The 14462-nt window shown below is 40.7% G+C and overlaps 1 protein-coding gene across 9 annotated transcripts in view; it reads right to left on the bottom strand.

Moving 5' to 3' along the window:
- MYO6 (myosin VI) overlaps window positions 1-14462 on the bottom strand; it is a 177170-nt gene that overhangs the window by 67750 nt on the left and 94958 nt on the right. For all 9 annotated transcript variants that reach the window (XM_048845884.2, XM_048845886.2, XM_048845888.2 and 6 more), the window contains exons 14-15: window positions 14129-14220; window positions 6924-6996 (exon numbers count right to left, since the gene is read on the bottom strand). In XM_048845884.2, the coding sequence (XP_048701841.2) occupies window positions 6924-6996; window positions 14129-14220 (165 nt within the window). The remainder of the gene's footprint in view (window positions 1-6923; window positions 6997-14128; window positions 14221-14462) is intronic.

The following is a 14462-nucleotide window of genomic DNA, read 5'->3' as shown; positions in this document are numbered from 1 at the left end:
AAAGAAATAAAGATTTCTAATGATGGTACTACAAAAAACATGATCAACACCATCTTGTAAAACAACACTGGAAAACAAATGTACTAGACTACAAGGTCTACAGAAGCCTAAATACAAACTCAGACCATGGGGTAGTGATTGGTCTGAGTTTGTATTTAGGCTTTTGAAGAGTTAATTTGCAAAAGACGGCAAAGGGGTCTATCAAAGCTCTGAAAAATACAGACACTATGGTGACCTTTCAGAACACCATCAGTGGCCACTTTGCCCCTCTCTTAGACCTAGAGGACACAACAGTAGACCAATTCTGGGAGGAGGCAAAATACTTCATTCCTGCCATGAGCAAGGAGGTTTTAGGGATGAGATTGTATCCAAAAAAGGAAAGACTAGGTGACACCACAGACTGAAAACCTATCAAGAAGAAATAGAAAGTATAACATCTGAAAGCTAAAGATTACCCTGAGTGGAAAAAAGAAATACAGACAGCTCAACAAGGAATTAAAAAGAACAGTTTAAAAAAAAGCTATGAAAGACTGGCTTGAGAGAGAAGGCAAAGAACTTGAACAATACTTACATAAAGTAATGCTAGAGGGCTTTTTCAGAAAGTCAGATTACTATCAAAGAAGTTAACACCTGTAGAAGTCAGCTACACCATGCTCAGGGGAACTACATAGTCGATAAAGATCAGAAGCTTAGAACATGGAAAGAATATTTTCATCAGCTATTGAACATGAACAGTCTTTGAGGCTATCAACTGTGAAGGCAACAATGAAGGAAGACACATATTGGAATCAGAAATTGAAACTGCAGTCATGCCCCTGAAAAATCAACAAGACACCTGGTACAGATGGTATATTGCCTCAAGTGTTAAAATATGATGGAAGAAGCAAGGTCGTGCTCCTTTACAAACTATTCAGGGACAAAGGGTGAAGTCCCTGAAACCTGGCAATACCAAATTATTGCATCACTCTTTAAGAATAGTGACCTGGCAGATTATGACAACTACAGAGAAATAAGTCTTATAAGCATTCCTAGCAACGTATTCCAAAAGAGTGATTCTCAGCCAAATGAAAAGAAAAGCAGAGGAAATCCTTTCTGAGTCACTAGCTGATTTATACCTGGATGGTCCACCACAAATCAGTGATTTGTTTTGCGTCAAATCTTGGAGGAGGGAGAAATCAACGAACTTATTTTGCACATTCGTTGACTTTCAGAAAGCATTCAACTCTTAACAGACAGACTCTGTGAAAAGTGGTACAGTTTTAGCAGGAAGTGGATTCAAATATCACAGTGTCCGTACAGCCTAGTTTGGCATGCAGTAAGCGTCAGTGGTGAGACGACAGAATGGTTTGAAGTGAAAAGTAGAGTCAAACAGGGATGTGTACTCAGTCCAAATCTCTCTAAGTAACATTGGCGGAGGCTGCAGAATACTGGGACCAGATCATCAATCACCTTGACTTTGCAGATAATATTGTAATGATACTCCCTGTGGAGGAATGAAACCAAAAAGCAGCAACTAACTTGTACACAACATCCAGAGAATGGGGATTAAAAACAAATTAACAAAAGACCAAACTAATGGCAACATCAAAAATCAAGCAACAGGCTAAACTAGTTATCAATGGTGTAGTAACCAAACAAGTAGATGGTTTATGCTATTTGGGTTCCATCATAACATATGACAAATAATGTGAAGAGGACACAGACAGGCAGACAGCTATTGAGAACAGAACATTCACATGCCTGAATAAAAATGTTTGGATGGTTAAATCAACATCTGTGACAGCTAAAACTAGATTTATATAAAACACTCGTTGTACCCACATTACTTTATGGTGGTGAAACATGGGTACTGACAAAGAGCCTGGAGCAAAAGCCACGAACATTTGAAATGAGGTTCCTGTGCTGTAGGCCATCGGTGCTGGAACTAAGGTGCTGGGAGTGTGACAGCACCCCCTAGCTTGAAGTGGTTTCCATCATTTATAGTTTGGTTCAACGGCTCTCAGCACCCCCATTATACAAATTGTTCCAGCACCTCTGGCTGTAGGTGTGACAACACTAGATAAATTAAGAAATGGCAGCATCCACAGAAAAGTGAAAAAGTGCAGTGAGTAACTACAATTGTCAAAGGGTGCTAACTACAACGGTTTGACCATGTCGCTAAAATGACCCCATACCGACTGCCTGCAATTGTTCTCTGTGGAAGAGTGCGTGGTGAGAGAGAGAGAGAGAGAGGTACCACGGTCAGCCAGAAGACAGTTGTATAACACAGTATATAAAATCATCCAGGGAACACCTTAACAACAAGCTCAAATGGCAGCTCAAAAACAGATTTAAGTGAAACCTGCTTCCAACCTTGGCCCTACCCAACCTTGGCTTTGGAAAAAGGAAAAGATGATGATGATTTGAAAAGTAACTGCCTAAGCGAACATAATCTACCTTTATTCTGTACCTTATTCAAATACTGCTTACAGATGTTCACTGCAATTATTGCCCTGCCTTAATTCTATTATAGGAAACCATATTAAATTCAGAGGTTTAGGCAGAAGAATCCTTTATTCCCAAGATCTGGTGTCTGGCAGTAGCATCTCCACTGAGGCAGAGAACAGTGTGATTCGATTCCCTGCCCCTCAAAATACAGACATATCAAATCAACGCTATATTTAAGGAGTCTACCGATTATAAATTATCAGATGTCACTGGAAGTTGGAACATTTTGGAAGGTGCAATATAAAGCAAAAAAGGAGCCATCTGAGACTGAGATGTGTGAGTACTGAACAGTGAGCAACACAAAAAGCAAAGCCTCAAATGAAAATGTATTTATACAGAAACCAGTGTTGCTGTCTTTTCTCATCCATTTAACTAAGATAACAAAGCCCTTTTCTGCTTCTGGGGCACATTTGAAAAAAAATAAATAGGCATCTGAAATCATTTAAAATGATTTTTTTTGTAGGAACTGGAACCTCCTTAAGCCATGACGACATTAATGGAAATGTACCCATATAGAATCATAGAATCATAGAATATAAGGGTTGGAAGGGACCCCAGAAGGTCATCTAGTCCAACCCCCTGCTCGAAGCAGGACCAATTCCCAGTTAAATCATCCCAGCCAGGGCTTTGTCAAGCCTGACCTTAAAAACCTCTAAGGAAGGAGATTCTACCACCTCCTTAGGTAACGCATTCCAGTGTTTCACCACCCTCTTAGTGAAAAAGTTTTTCCTAATATCCAATCTAAACCTCCCCCACTGCAGCTTGAGACCATTACTCCTCGTTCTGTCATCTGATACCATTGAGAACAGTCTAGAGCCATCCTCTTTGGAACCCCCTTTCAGGTAGTTGAAAGCAGCTATCAAATCCCCCCTCATTCTTCTCTTCTGCAGGCTAAACAATCCCAGCTCCCTCAGCCTCTCCTCATAACTCATGTGTTCCAGACCCCTAATCATTTTTGTTGCCCTTCGCTGGACTCTCTCCAATTTATCCACATCCTTCTTGAAGTGTGGGGCCCAAAACTGGACACAGTACTCCAGATGAGGCCTCACCAATGTCGAATAGAGGGGAACGATCACGTCCTTCGATCTGCTCACTATGCCCCTACTTATACATCCCAAAATGCCATTGGCCTTCTTGGCAACAAGGGCACACTGCTGACTCATATCCAGCTTCTCGTCCACTGTCACCCCTAGGTCCTTTTCCGCAGAACTGCTGCCTAGCCATTCGGTCCCTAGTCTGTAGCTGTGCATTGGGTTCTTCCGTCCTAAGTGCAGGACCCTGCACTTATCCTTATTGAACCTCATCAGATTTCTTTTGGCCCAATCCTCCAATTTGTCTAGGTCCTTCTGTATCCTATCCCATAGAAGGCGATTAGATTAGTCAGGCATGACCTTCCCTTGGTGAATCCATGCTGGCTGTTCCTGATCACTTTCCTCTCATGCAAGTGCTTCAGGATTGATTCTTTGAGGACCTGCTCCATGATTTTTCCAGGGACTGAAGTGAGGCTGACTGGCCTGTAGTTCCCAGGATCCTCCTTCTTCCCTTTTTTAAAGATTGGCACTACATTAGCCTTTTTCCAGTCATCCGGGACTTCCCCGGTTCGCCACGAGTTTTCAAAGATAATGGCCAATGGCTCTGCAATCACAGCCGCCAGTTCCTTCAGCACTCTCGGATGCAACTCATCCGGCCCCATGGACTTGTGCACGTCCAGCTTTTCTAAATAGTCCCTAACCACCTCTATCTCCACAGAGGGCTGTCCATCTCTTCCCCATTTTGTGATGCCCAGCGTAGCAGTCTGGGAGCTGACCTTGTTAGTGAAAACAGAGGCAAAAAAAGCATTGAGTACATTAGCTTTTTCCACATCCTCTGTCACTAGTTTGCCTCCCTCATTCAGTAAGGGGCCCACACATTCCTTGGCTTTCTTCTTGTTGCCAACATACCTGAAGAAACCCTTCTTGTTACTCTTGACATCTCTGGCTAGCTGCAGCTCCAGGTGCGATTTGGCCCTCCTGATAACATTCCTACATGCCCGAGCAATATTTTTATACTCTTCCCTGGTCATATGTCCAACCTTCCACTTCTTGTAAGCTTCTTTTTTATGTTTAAGATCCGCTAAGATTTCACCATTAAGCCAAGCTGGTCGCCTGCCATATTTACTATTCTTTCGACTCATTGGGATGGTTTGTCCCTGTAACCTCAACAGGGATTCCTTGAAATACAGCCAGCTCTCCTGGACTCCTTTCCCCTTCAAGTTAGTCCCCCAGGGGATTCTGGCCATCCGTTCCCTGAGGGAGTCGAAGTCTGCTTTCCTGAAGTCCAGGGTCCGTATCGTGCTGCTTACCTTTCTTCCCTGTGTCAGGATCCTGAACTCAACCAACTCATGGTCACTGCCTCCCAGATTCCCATCCACTTTTGCTTCCCCCACTAATTCTACCCGGTTTGTGAGCAGCAGGTCAAGAAAAGCGCCCCCCCTAGTTGGCTCCTCTAGCACTTGCGCCAGGAAATTGTCTCCTACGCTTTCCAAAAACTTCCTGGATTGTCTATGCATATCAGACTACCAGATGGGGCTGGTTTGTGTTCATACAAGACAGCACTTTTCTTGCTGCTACCCTTCAGGTTTTCTTCCCTGGATCATCTCCTACTGTTCTGTCAGCAGCCAGCTGTCATCTTTGCCTGACATGGCTACCAGTGGCCAATGCAGAGCCAGCGATGCATGTCCTTGTCTGCCTAGGAGGAAAGATGTCTGAACACATCTATAGATGCTCAGAAGGAACCACCAGTGGCGACTTTGCAACTGATGCCAGATGGGGTATCCTGCCATCATCACTGCTTCCCTAAATGGAGATCCTGAAGCTACCACAGTCAATGCTGCACTGAATTGTATGTCAAAGTCAGTTTCTCTCTTCATCATACTGGATAACCCCAATTATGGTAACAGTTGGGAGCAGATAGACCATTTTAACCCTCTCACATACTGAAAACAATAGCAATATCTAAATTTTTATTTTGTTTTTAATTCACCCTGTTCAAGCAACAAGTGTATGGGGAAAAATCGGACAAAAAATTTAAAGGAAGGAACCCTTTATCTCCAAATATACAAACATCTCTGGTTCACAGATCTTTTAATCTCCTTACGCAACAAAAATATTGCTCTGTATACCTCACATTATCTGTTTTGATTAATTTACCTGGAAAATTCCACATGTTCACCACTCTCAGATTATAAGATCTTCAGGGCAAGTACTATGTCTGAGCATATATTTATCTGCACCTATCACAATGAGACTCCATTACTGATTGGGGTTCTGTGTGTTACTATTATATAAACAGGTGTAGCAACGCGGCGACTCACCAGTGCGGTGCCTCCCGCTGGTCATCCTCGGAATTAGCTCTCCAGCCTCCGGGGAGCCCTCTGCAGGCTGGTGTCCCCCTTGCTTCAGGCCCCCGTATCTCTCCCGGACCCTGGTGCCCCTGTACATCAGGGTTCTTCCCCCTGTAGTACCCCTGCAGTCTCGGTCTCCCCTCCCCAGGGAATCCCCACCCTCTATCCCCACCTTGCCTCAGCGGCTACTGCCAGTCCTCATCTAGCCCCCACACACTGGGGCAGACTGCAGTCTGTACCACTCGTCGGCAAGAAGGATTTGGACCTGCTGCCTTTGCCTAACCTTGGGCTGCCACTCTGCAACCCCACTACCTGCTTTAGGCCTTCAGCAAGGCCTGCAGGCTAGGGGTTTTCCAGCCTGGAGCTCCCCAGCTCCTCTGGCCTTTCCCCAGCTCTGCTTCATTCTAGGTACCCTGGTGAGCTCTCAAGCAGCCAGGCCCGTCTCTTCTCCACAGCTAGGGAGAGACTCTCTGCCTGAGCTCCTGGCTCACAGCCTTATATAAGGCCAGTTGTGGCCTGACTGCAGCATGGTCCCAGTTGAGGCTGCCCTCCCAATCAGCCTAGCCTCTTAGCTCTCCCAGGGCTGATTGAACCCCTTCAGGGCTGGAGCGGGTGACGACCCCGCTACAATAGGGCAGAAGAATCTTCCCTAAATTAATTTCTGACAGAACTATTGGTCTATTCTCTGCAAAAACAAACTTGCAGAGCCTCTGATGAAATCTCCCCCTTTGACCCTGGGCAGGAACAACTCAATGGGCAGAAGCAGGCAGTACTTAGAGAGGTGCAGGGTCATCTGCAACAATGGCCACAAGAAAATAAAATAAATATACCCCAGTCTTGCAACTGCATCAGTGAAGAGATCTCTGCATCCACACAGACACAGTTGCAGCATCAGGGACTAAAACCTAACAGCAGGATCCAGTGATGGGATGGTCAATGATACGACAAAATTACTACACTACTAAACATATTTTGGTCTATTCTATTGAAAGCCACTATGCTCCAGGACCATAACACTTTAATGAAACAGCATACAAGGTTTTCAAGTACATACCTATACAATCCTGATTGTCTACATAGTGCACTTCATTGACTCCCAGACCTTCTTTCTGGTAAAGTTCTTGTTCCTAAAATAGAAAAAATAAAAATATTTCAGAGAAAATATCATTTACCACAGTTTTTCCCATGAACCAAAAGAGACAATTTTAACTTCTATAATGACAATGAACAAACAACCTGGAGATTTTAAAGTGCTTGGATATGGCTTAATATAGTTCCAATTCCATTTCCTTAACACTAACAATACAATATATATTGTAGATAAATGAGGATAAAGTACTTCAGTAAGATGTCAATATTTGGCTTGAGAATATTACTTTCAAATGTTAGAATAATTTGGAGTTCCCGACTTTGTGAAAAATAATTAATGTAAAAATTATTAACAGGAAAAACTGATCTTTAAATTTAATTTATTTCTAGTTTCTAGCAGGGTTACTTGATTACTTTCAAACATATATGCAAGAATTTTTTAAAAGTCTAAATAATATATTCTTGATTAAAAATAATGACTTCCTAAAATGAATACAAAAGTATTCTAAAAATCTCTGAATCCCAGGTTAGAATGTCACAATAAACCTGATGAGAAAATTATGATCTTTTCTCCTTCACACTTTCAACATGGGATATTTTATTTTACAGTATGTTTTAAGTGCTAATTTGAGCATTCTGATGATCATAAAAGTTTCTCCTGTGCTGTGGCTCTTAATGACATGTGAAATGGTTCTAAGAACCAAGTGCAACCAGCACCACACAAAACATTTTTAAATTCTTAAAGTTTCAGAAATATATTTCAGAAAACAACATTAAGATATAAAATGTGTTTTACTTGTCCACTAAGCTACTTCTCAGATACATATCTCCTTTGTGCCTTCAGCAACTCAAAGTGTGGTAGTAGATGTCTCATGGAGATTATAAAATGAAGAGGTTTTGTTTCATTTTTTAAAAAAGGTAACATTTAAAACATTTTTAAATGAACATTATAAGCTTTTGGAGGGTTGTTGGGTTTTTTTGCAGTTTCTAAGTTCTAAAATAGATGAAGACTCAATCATTCTTCCTCCTCTCCACCTTCCTCCCTACCTGTTCCCCCTCACCTTTCAAAAAAATATACTTTTTTTCCAAACTCAATTTGATTTTTTAATGCTACCCAGACATAACTGCAGGACAGGGTGGTGACGCACTGGAATGGATTACCTAGGGAGACGGTAGAATCTCCATCCGTAGAGGTTTTTAAGGCCTGGCTTGACAAAGCCCTGGCTGGGATGATTTAGTTGGGGTTGGTCCTGCTTTGAGCAGGGGGTTGGACTAGATGACCTCCTGAGGTCTCTTCCAACCCTAATATTCTATGATTCTATAACACCTTGGACATTAAATGGCTAAGCTGAATTTTCAAATAGAAAAATTAAATTGGGAACATTAAACATTTCCCAAATGTGCTTATATTACACAGCAACCAGAAGGCCCAAACAGGATTGTGGATCTATTCTTTTTCCATGAAAAATGGACATCAAGATAGAAGGCATAGAGATTATTACATGAGAAGTTAACCAATAAGTTGTGGCCCTCGATGCCCCTCAATGACAAATGGCAGAGGGCCTACCATAATGTAACTCATATCAGGCCTGGCACACTCAGTACCCACAACACACAGTTGTCATAAGAGGCATATAAAAAGGTGTTATGTAAGGTATCATACGGAAACATACTAGTGACACACTGTTCCCAAAAAGCACTGTGTACAGGCTGTGTAAAAAGAGTTACGTGTGTGTGTGCTGGAAATATATGTTCTTCAAGTGTGTTTGAAAGGCAGTGCATACACCAAGCCTAACAAAGGAATGTGGATTGGCATGTCTGGCTGGCTTGATTACAGGCACAGTACAAGGAAAGTATATTTACATATAAGGTAAACAAAGCCACCAAGCTAATGAGTGGCAAAGGAGACAACTTATTAAGCACACGGGGTGGGGGGGGGGGAGAATCTGCTTTCCCGACTCTTGAGGCAGAGAGAATGGATTTTTGGTAATAGAAGGTGCAGAAAGACATTTTAGTTATTCATCATTTAGGGAACATGGGGAACAGCACTCTCTGAACCTGTGAAAGCTGGATCCCTTGGCCAGGAGGACCAGAGATGCTGGTAACTTGATGTAAGAGAGGAAACTAACTTGTAACAGTTTGTAACTTGCTAAAATTAAGTTTTAGACACTAAAAAGTATGTTTTGTTTGCAACCACAGCTGTCTCTTATTCCCTTGCTTATTATCATTTATTTACAAAGAACAGAGATTTAAACATATTCTTAGTTTTATTATAAACCATCTCAGTGCTGTTATATTGAAGTAAAATTTGAGTCTTCAGCTAAGCTAACAGGCTGATGTGTGCTATGTCTCTTAGGAAGCATTGAATTTAATACTTTCTGTGGGTGTCCAGTAAATACCCAGGGAGACATCTGGGGTTAACTGCTTGTTACCTACAAGACATAGTTTAAATTGGTAGGTTCTCGAGGAGTTTGCTGGCAAGGCAGACAGGCTGGAATGGCAGGGAGCTGAGACACAGCTTAGCAGCAGAAAAGTTCTCACTTGCTGACGCAGAAGAGCAAGACAGTGGCTTACAATTCTGGGAGTCCTGATCAGAACATCACAGTGGTGTGGTCTGGACAGGATTTACACACTGCCGACTGGTTGACTGAAGTTCACATTTCAAGCATTGATAAAGCAGATTTTACATGAGAAGGTTGGGAACAGTCAAAACAGTTACAGTTTGTTTTCTTCTATTTATTTCAGGCAACAAAAGAAAGTATAAAAATGAGCAACAGCGAAACGTTTATGAAATTAGAAATAGCCAGACTGAAGGCTGAACAGAAAGATAAAGAATGAGCAGCTGTGACAGGAGTGTGTGAATACCAGAAGTGGAAAGCTGAAATGAGTGTCAGTGGGAGGCAGAAAGACAACAGCAAGGAGAAGCATATCAGCAAACCCTGGAAGAGGAGACAGCTTCCCATTAGAGAAACGTGGAACTGAAAAAAGGGACAGCCCAAAAAAAGGGAAGGAAAGACAGTGTAACCTGAGCTGGTAGGAAAAGCATAGACAGATCCCACAGGTCCCAAGTGTTTCCTCTCCACAAGGAACACCCAGCTGAGATAAATTATCCCCGGAGAACAAAGGATCAGATTGTATTGAAGAATACTTCTGTACTTTTGAAAGACTGTGCAAATTACATAAAATTTCAGAAGCCCAGAAAGTGCCCACAGTGATTGCAAAGCTCTCGGGTGAAGCATTAAATGTGTTTAATGAAGTGGAAACTGAACAGGATTTGAAGTATGATGAATTTTAAAAGGCTATGTTGCAAAGATTTCAAATTACCCCTAACGTGTACAGGGTGAGATTTAGAAACCTCTGAAAAGGTGATGAGTCACAGAGAATCCGTATGTAAAATCTGTGATTTGATGAGCAAACAGGGAAGAGGCTGATTATGACAAGTTATTTGACCCCTGTGCATATGGGCATTTACTGAGCTTTTGCTCTGAGATCAGAGAAACCATTTGAGATAACACTTTAGGTTCTGTACAGGAAGCAGCTGTACAGGATCTGGCTGTTTCCTATGAACAGTGGGTGCAAGCCACAAAAAGAAGGGCAAAAAGCCTGGTGTAAAGGGGAAACTCCATTTTATCCTAGGAAAATGTAGGGTGGTTGGGAGCCTAGAAACTCCCCAGAGCCGACCCCCATCATAGTAATCACATTTACAGACCCTAGAGGATGGTCTAAGAAGGTGTTACATATGAAACTCCACTGAACACCTGAGGAACAGTTGCCCTAAATAAAGGGAATCTAAGCCCATATACCATCCAGCCCACTAGTGGATCAGGTTGGCATCTTTAGCAAAACTGAAGGTGGGGGTCATGTGATAAGAGAAGGGAGTGGACAAGTAGAAAAAGACAGTTGTGAATGACCTCAAAGCTTAGGAGTATGAATATATTTGCTTTGATTCTAAAGCTAATGTCCGCTCCTGATATAAGAAATAAGCCTTCCTATATCCACTGTACTAGCTCTGTAAATGCAAACGTGGAGAAGGAAATACTAGGATCTCTTTCATAGAATTAGAAGGATCATAACCCTTAAAAGATGCAAGACACTCTGAGAATAAACTATCCATCAAGAAAGTAGCTGGTGCCCAGATACAATTAGTTCCATAGAATGCCTATTGGCTTACCTATGGATGTTTATATCTTTAATTCAAAATTTTCAGCCAGTATGTATGCAAATTAAACTTCAAAGGCAGTGGCTCCAGACATCTAAAACTCCACACATAGGCTCTAGAATTTGAGGTACTCAGGAATTCCCACAAGTCCAGAGTAAACCTTTCAGGAAACTACAAAATTCACCTTGTTGAAGTCATCAATAAGAATAAATAGAATAAATTAAGTTTAGAATTTCTATGCCAAGCTGCTCTAAAAATATGAAATAGAAAAAAGAGTTAAGGTACTTTTCAGGGGATACGAACTCATGTTTTCAAACTTCTGATCTTGCAAATATCTTGTCCTATAACTCCTCAAACTTGTGGCAAAACACTATTCCTATATGTCACCAGTCCACAAGGACATTCAGACAGATTGATTTACTTCTGACAAAATTAGAGGGTGGCATTCAGACAGGGCTTGTAAGAGAAACAATTAAACTTTAGATACATTTTGGAGAAATCATCCTCTCTCCACAATGTTATATTTCATTTAAATGTAGTAACAAACTCTAAAGCCATCTCACATTATAAGTCACTAAATGAAACCCAATCTAAAGAGTTCAAACTATTAAAATTATCTGATTATATACTCAAATGCCACTTTCATCTGCACAAAGCTTGCAAGCTCTGAGTATGCATCAATTACTGTTTTTCAATGTATTGTAATTTTAATTAAATATTCTTCCAAGTACTCCCATGAATAGGCAGAGAACAGCTTTTTTTATTTCCTAATTATTGGCCTGTCTTAGCAAATTTATGTCTGCAATAGCCTGCTAAGCATATTGCTAAATATACAATCTTTCCTTTGGCCACGATAGGCTTTAACCCAGCAAATGTGACAGGTGAAGCAGCTCAAATAGTATCCAAACTTTTAAGAAAAGCACTGTAAACAATAGTTTCACATTTAAAAAGTTAAAAGAATCTGCTTGGCTTTGGTATATCTTCAAGGTAATTGCAGTACAATAACTATTTGCTCAGAAAAATGCTACTCAGTATAATCTCGCCTTTTACCTAGTTTTCTAGTATGCTTTATAAAGTAATGAAAATTAGTTATTTGTAACTGTTCTCTGAAAGTACCATCTCACAAAGTCTTATCTCACCTTCAAAAGTAAAGCTTGTATGTCCCTTCTAACTTCAATCTCCTAGAAAAAAAAGGGCTACCACCAGATCGAACCCAAAAGAGTTTTAGTTACTGTTAGCTTCAAAAAAAATTTTTTAAAGTGCTTACTGCTATAAATAATTTAGTGAGTCTTATAAAGGAAGTAAATTAAATTTAAATACAGCTAGTAAGACTGATGAGAATATTAGCTCCAAGTCCTGCTATCTCCATACAATCTCAGACTATCAGGACAACATCTATCCAACAAAGAATCCAAGAACTCCAAAAGCTCAGGATTTTTGTAGGTGATTAAATGCCATCACAGAGACCACAAGACTTTTTAAAAGTTTTTGGCCTTGGAATTTGAAGTATTTTCTTAATGTTCCTGCCATGCTGAGGAAAAAGGGTACTCTGACAAGAAAAATCCTCTCTCTCACAAGTCTGATGAAAACCTGATTTTCCAACAGTTTAGTCACTGATTCAGTTTTTCTGAAAACAGCTCTATCTGGGAGTTCATCCAGAAGTTCTTAAACCATGATTACAAAGTCACTTTTCTGATTGCATGGTGGAGTTTGATATTCTCTTTCAGTGACTTACGTAGCAAATGTTTTCAGGTCTCAAGTCAACACAGTCCTAAAATTAAAGTTAATTAGTTCCTGGGGATGAAACTGTGCCATAGCAGCCAGCTTCTTTCTTGCCCTGAGCTTCTAAAAACCCTGGCTCACTTCACCCAGTGTTCAGAGGAGCCTCTTCAATCTGCCCAATCCATTACTCTTGTTCTTTAGGAATACAATAAACCTCTTTGACCTCTCATGCTCTTATCCCTTTCCTACCTAGCTCTTCAAAATTACAGGCAGACACAAGATAAGGAGCTGTTTCTGAGTCTTGCTCTTCTCAGGTTGCCCCAGCCAAAGTACCAATGGCCCTTTTCAGAGTTTAACCAGTAGCTTATCCAATCATACTGGTTTTCAACAAAGTCTTTTCCATATGCAGCAGAAGTCCAACCTGAACACAAAAGTGTTATTTTAGTTTTTATTCACTACTTTTAAGTCCTAGATCAGTTTCAAACATACTGATTTCATGAGCACTACTTGCTGAGAATGGGTCACATTTGATAGTACAATCTGAGGAGAAAGTATTTCTTAATTAAGCAGGGCAGTTGGAGTAGTGCCAAAAAACCTGTGCAGTCATGGGACACATGCAGTTTAATAAGGGCCTCTGAACTCTCTCTCCTTTTGCACGGGGAAGACAAGGAAAGCCACAAAAATGGTGCAGTTTAGATTTCACCTTGTAATCCTCTTTCAGATCCCTCTGTAGAAATCTTCTCTGCCACAAAGCCTACACTAAACAATGGTTAGGCATTTCATGTGCTGTGACCGGTTTATCAAACTGACTGATATGTCATTGTTTCCTTGTGCTTCCCACCCCCAACCCACATCTGTTGCCTATAATCTCATACTCAGATTGTAAACTCTTCAGATCCAGGACTGTCTCCATTGTACGTTTATTCTGCCTCTGGCATCTAGATGCTAAAATGCTACAATTAATAATAATAATTGCTTAGTACAGGAAGATGTGAGGTGCATTGCTCTTAATGCATGTTCCCGAAGATGAACAAAGCACCAACCAACTCAGACTGGGAAAGATTCTGACATATTCAACAAATGAAAAATGCTTCAACCAAGAGCAAACTACACTTCTCACATATACACCTGACTCGACACTATAACAGACACACAAGGCTCTTTAATTGTAATTAAAAAGGAAATTAACAAAATTTACGGAAAGCGTTGCTATTTCACATACCCTTATCTTACTTTTCTTTTCCGAAAAGTCAGTGGGTTACTCAGACATGAAGTGGGATATAAATTACCTCTTTCAGAATCCTTTCATTGAAGAATTGCTGCAGCTTTTCATTACAGTAGTTTATACAAAACTGTTCAAAACTGTTGTGTTCAAAATATTCTGAAAAACAAAATGTTAAACTGCTTTGAATTATGATAAGTTAGTATTCTGAGAATTTAGTTATATAATGTTTGGGCGGGGGGGAGTTTAATAGAGTTAACATTTTCACATCAAATCTTTTGTTCGGATCCATAAAAAGATCCACTGAATGAAGTGGTTTTACTGAGTCTCATAGTACCTGTAATAAGTTGGGTATAAACCAAAAATAAAAAGGATGTGAAAGTTCATGTTTCTGGAACCAA

The sequence above is a fragment of the Caretta caretta genome, chromosome 3 (assembly GCF_965140235.1).
Source record: "Caretta caretta isolate rCarCar2 chromosome 3, rCarCar1.hap1, whole genome shotgun sequence".
Classification (NCBI taxonomy): domain Eukaryota; kingdom Metazoa; phylum Chordata; order Testudines; family Cheloniidae; genus Caretta; species Caretta caretta.
The sequence above is the reverse complement of the archived record's forward strand: the minus strand, read 5'-3'. Positions and strand labels throughout refer to the sequence as shown.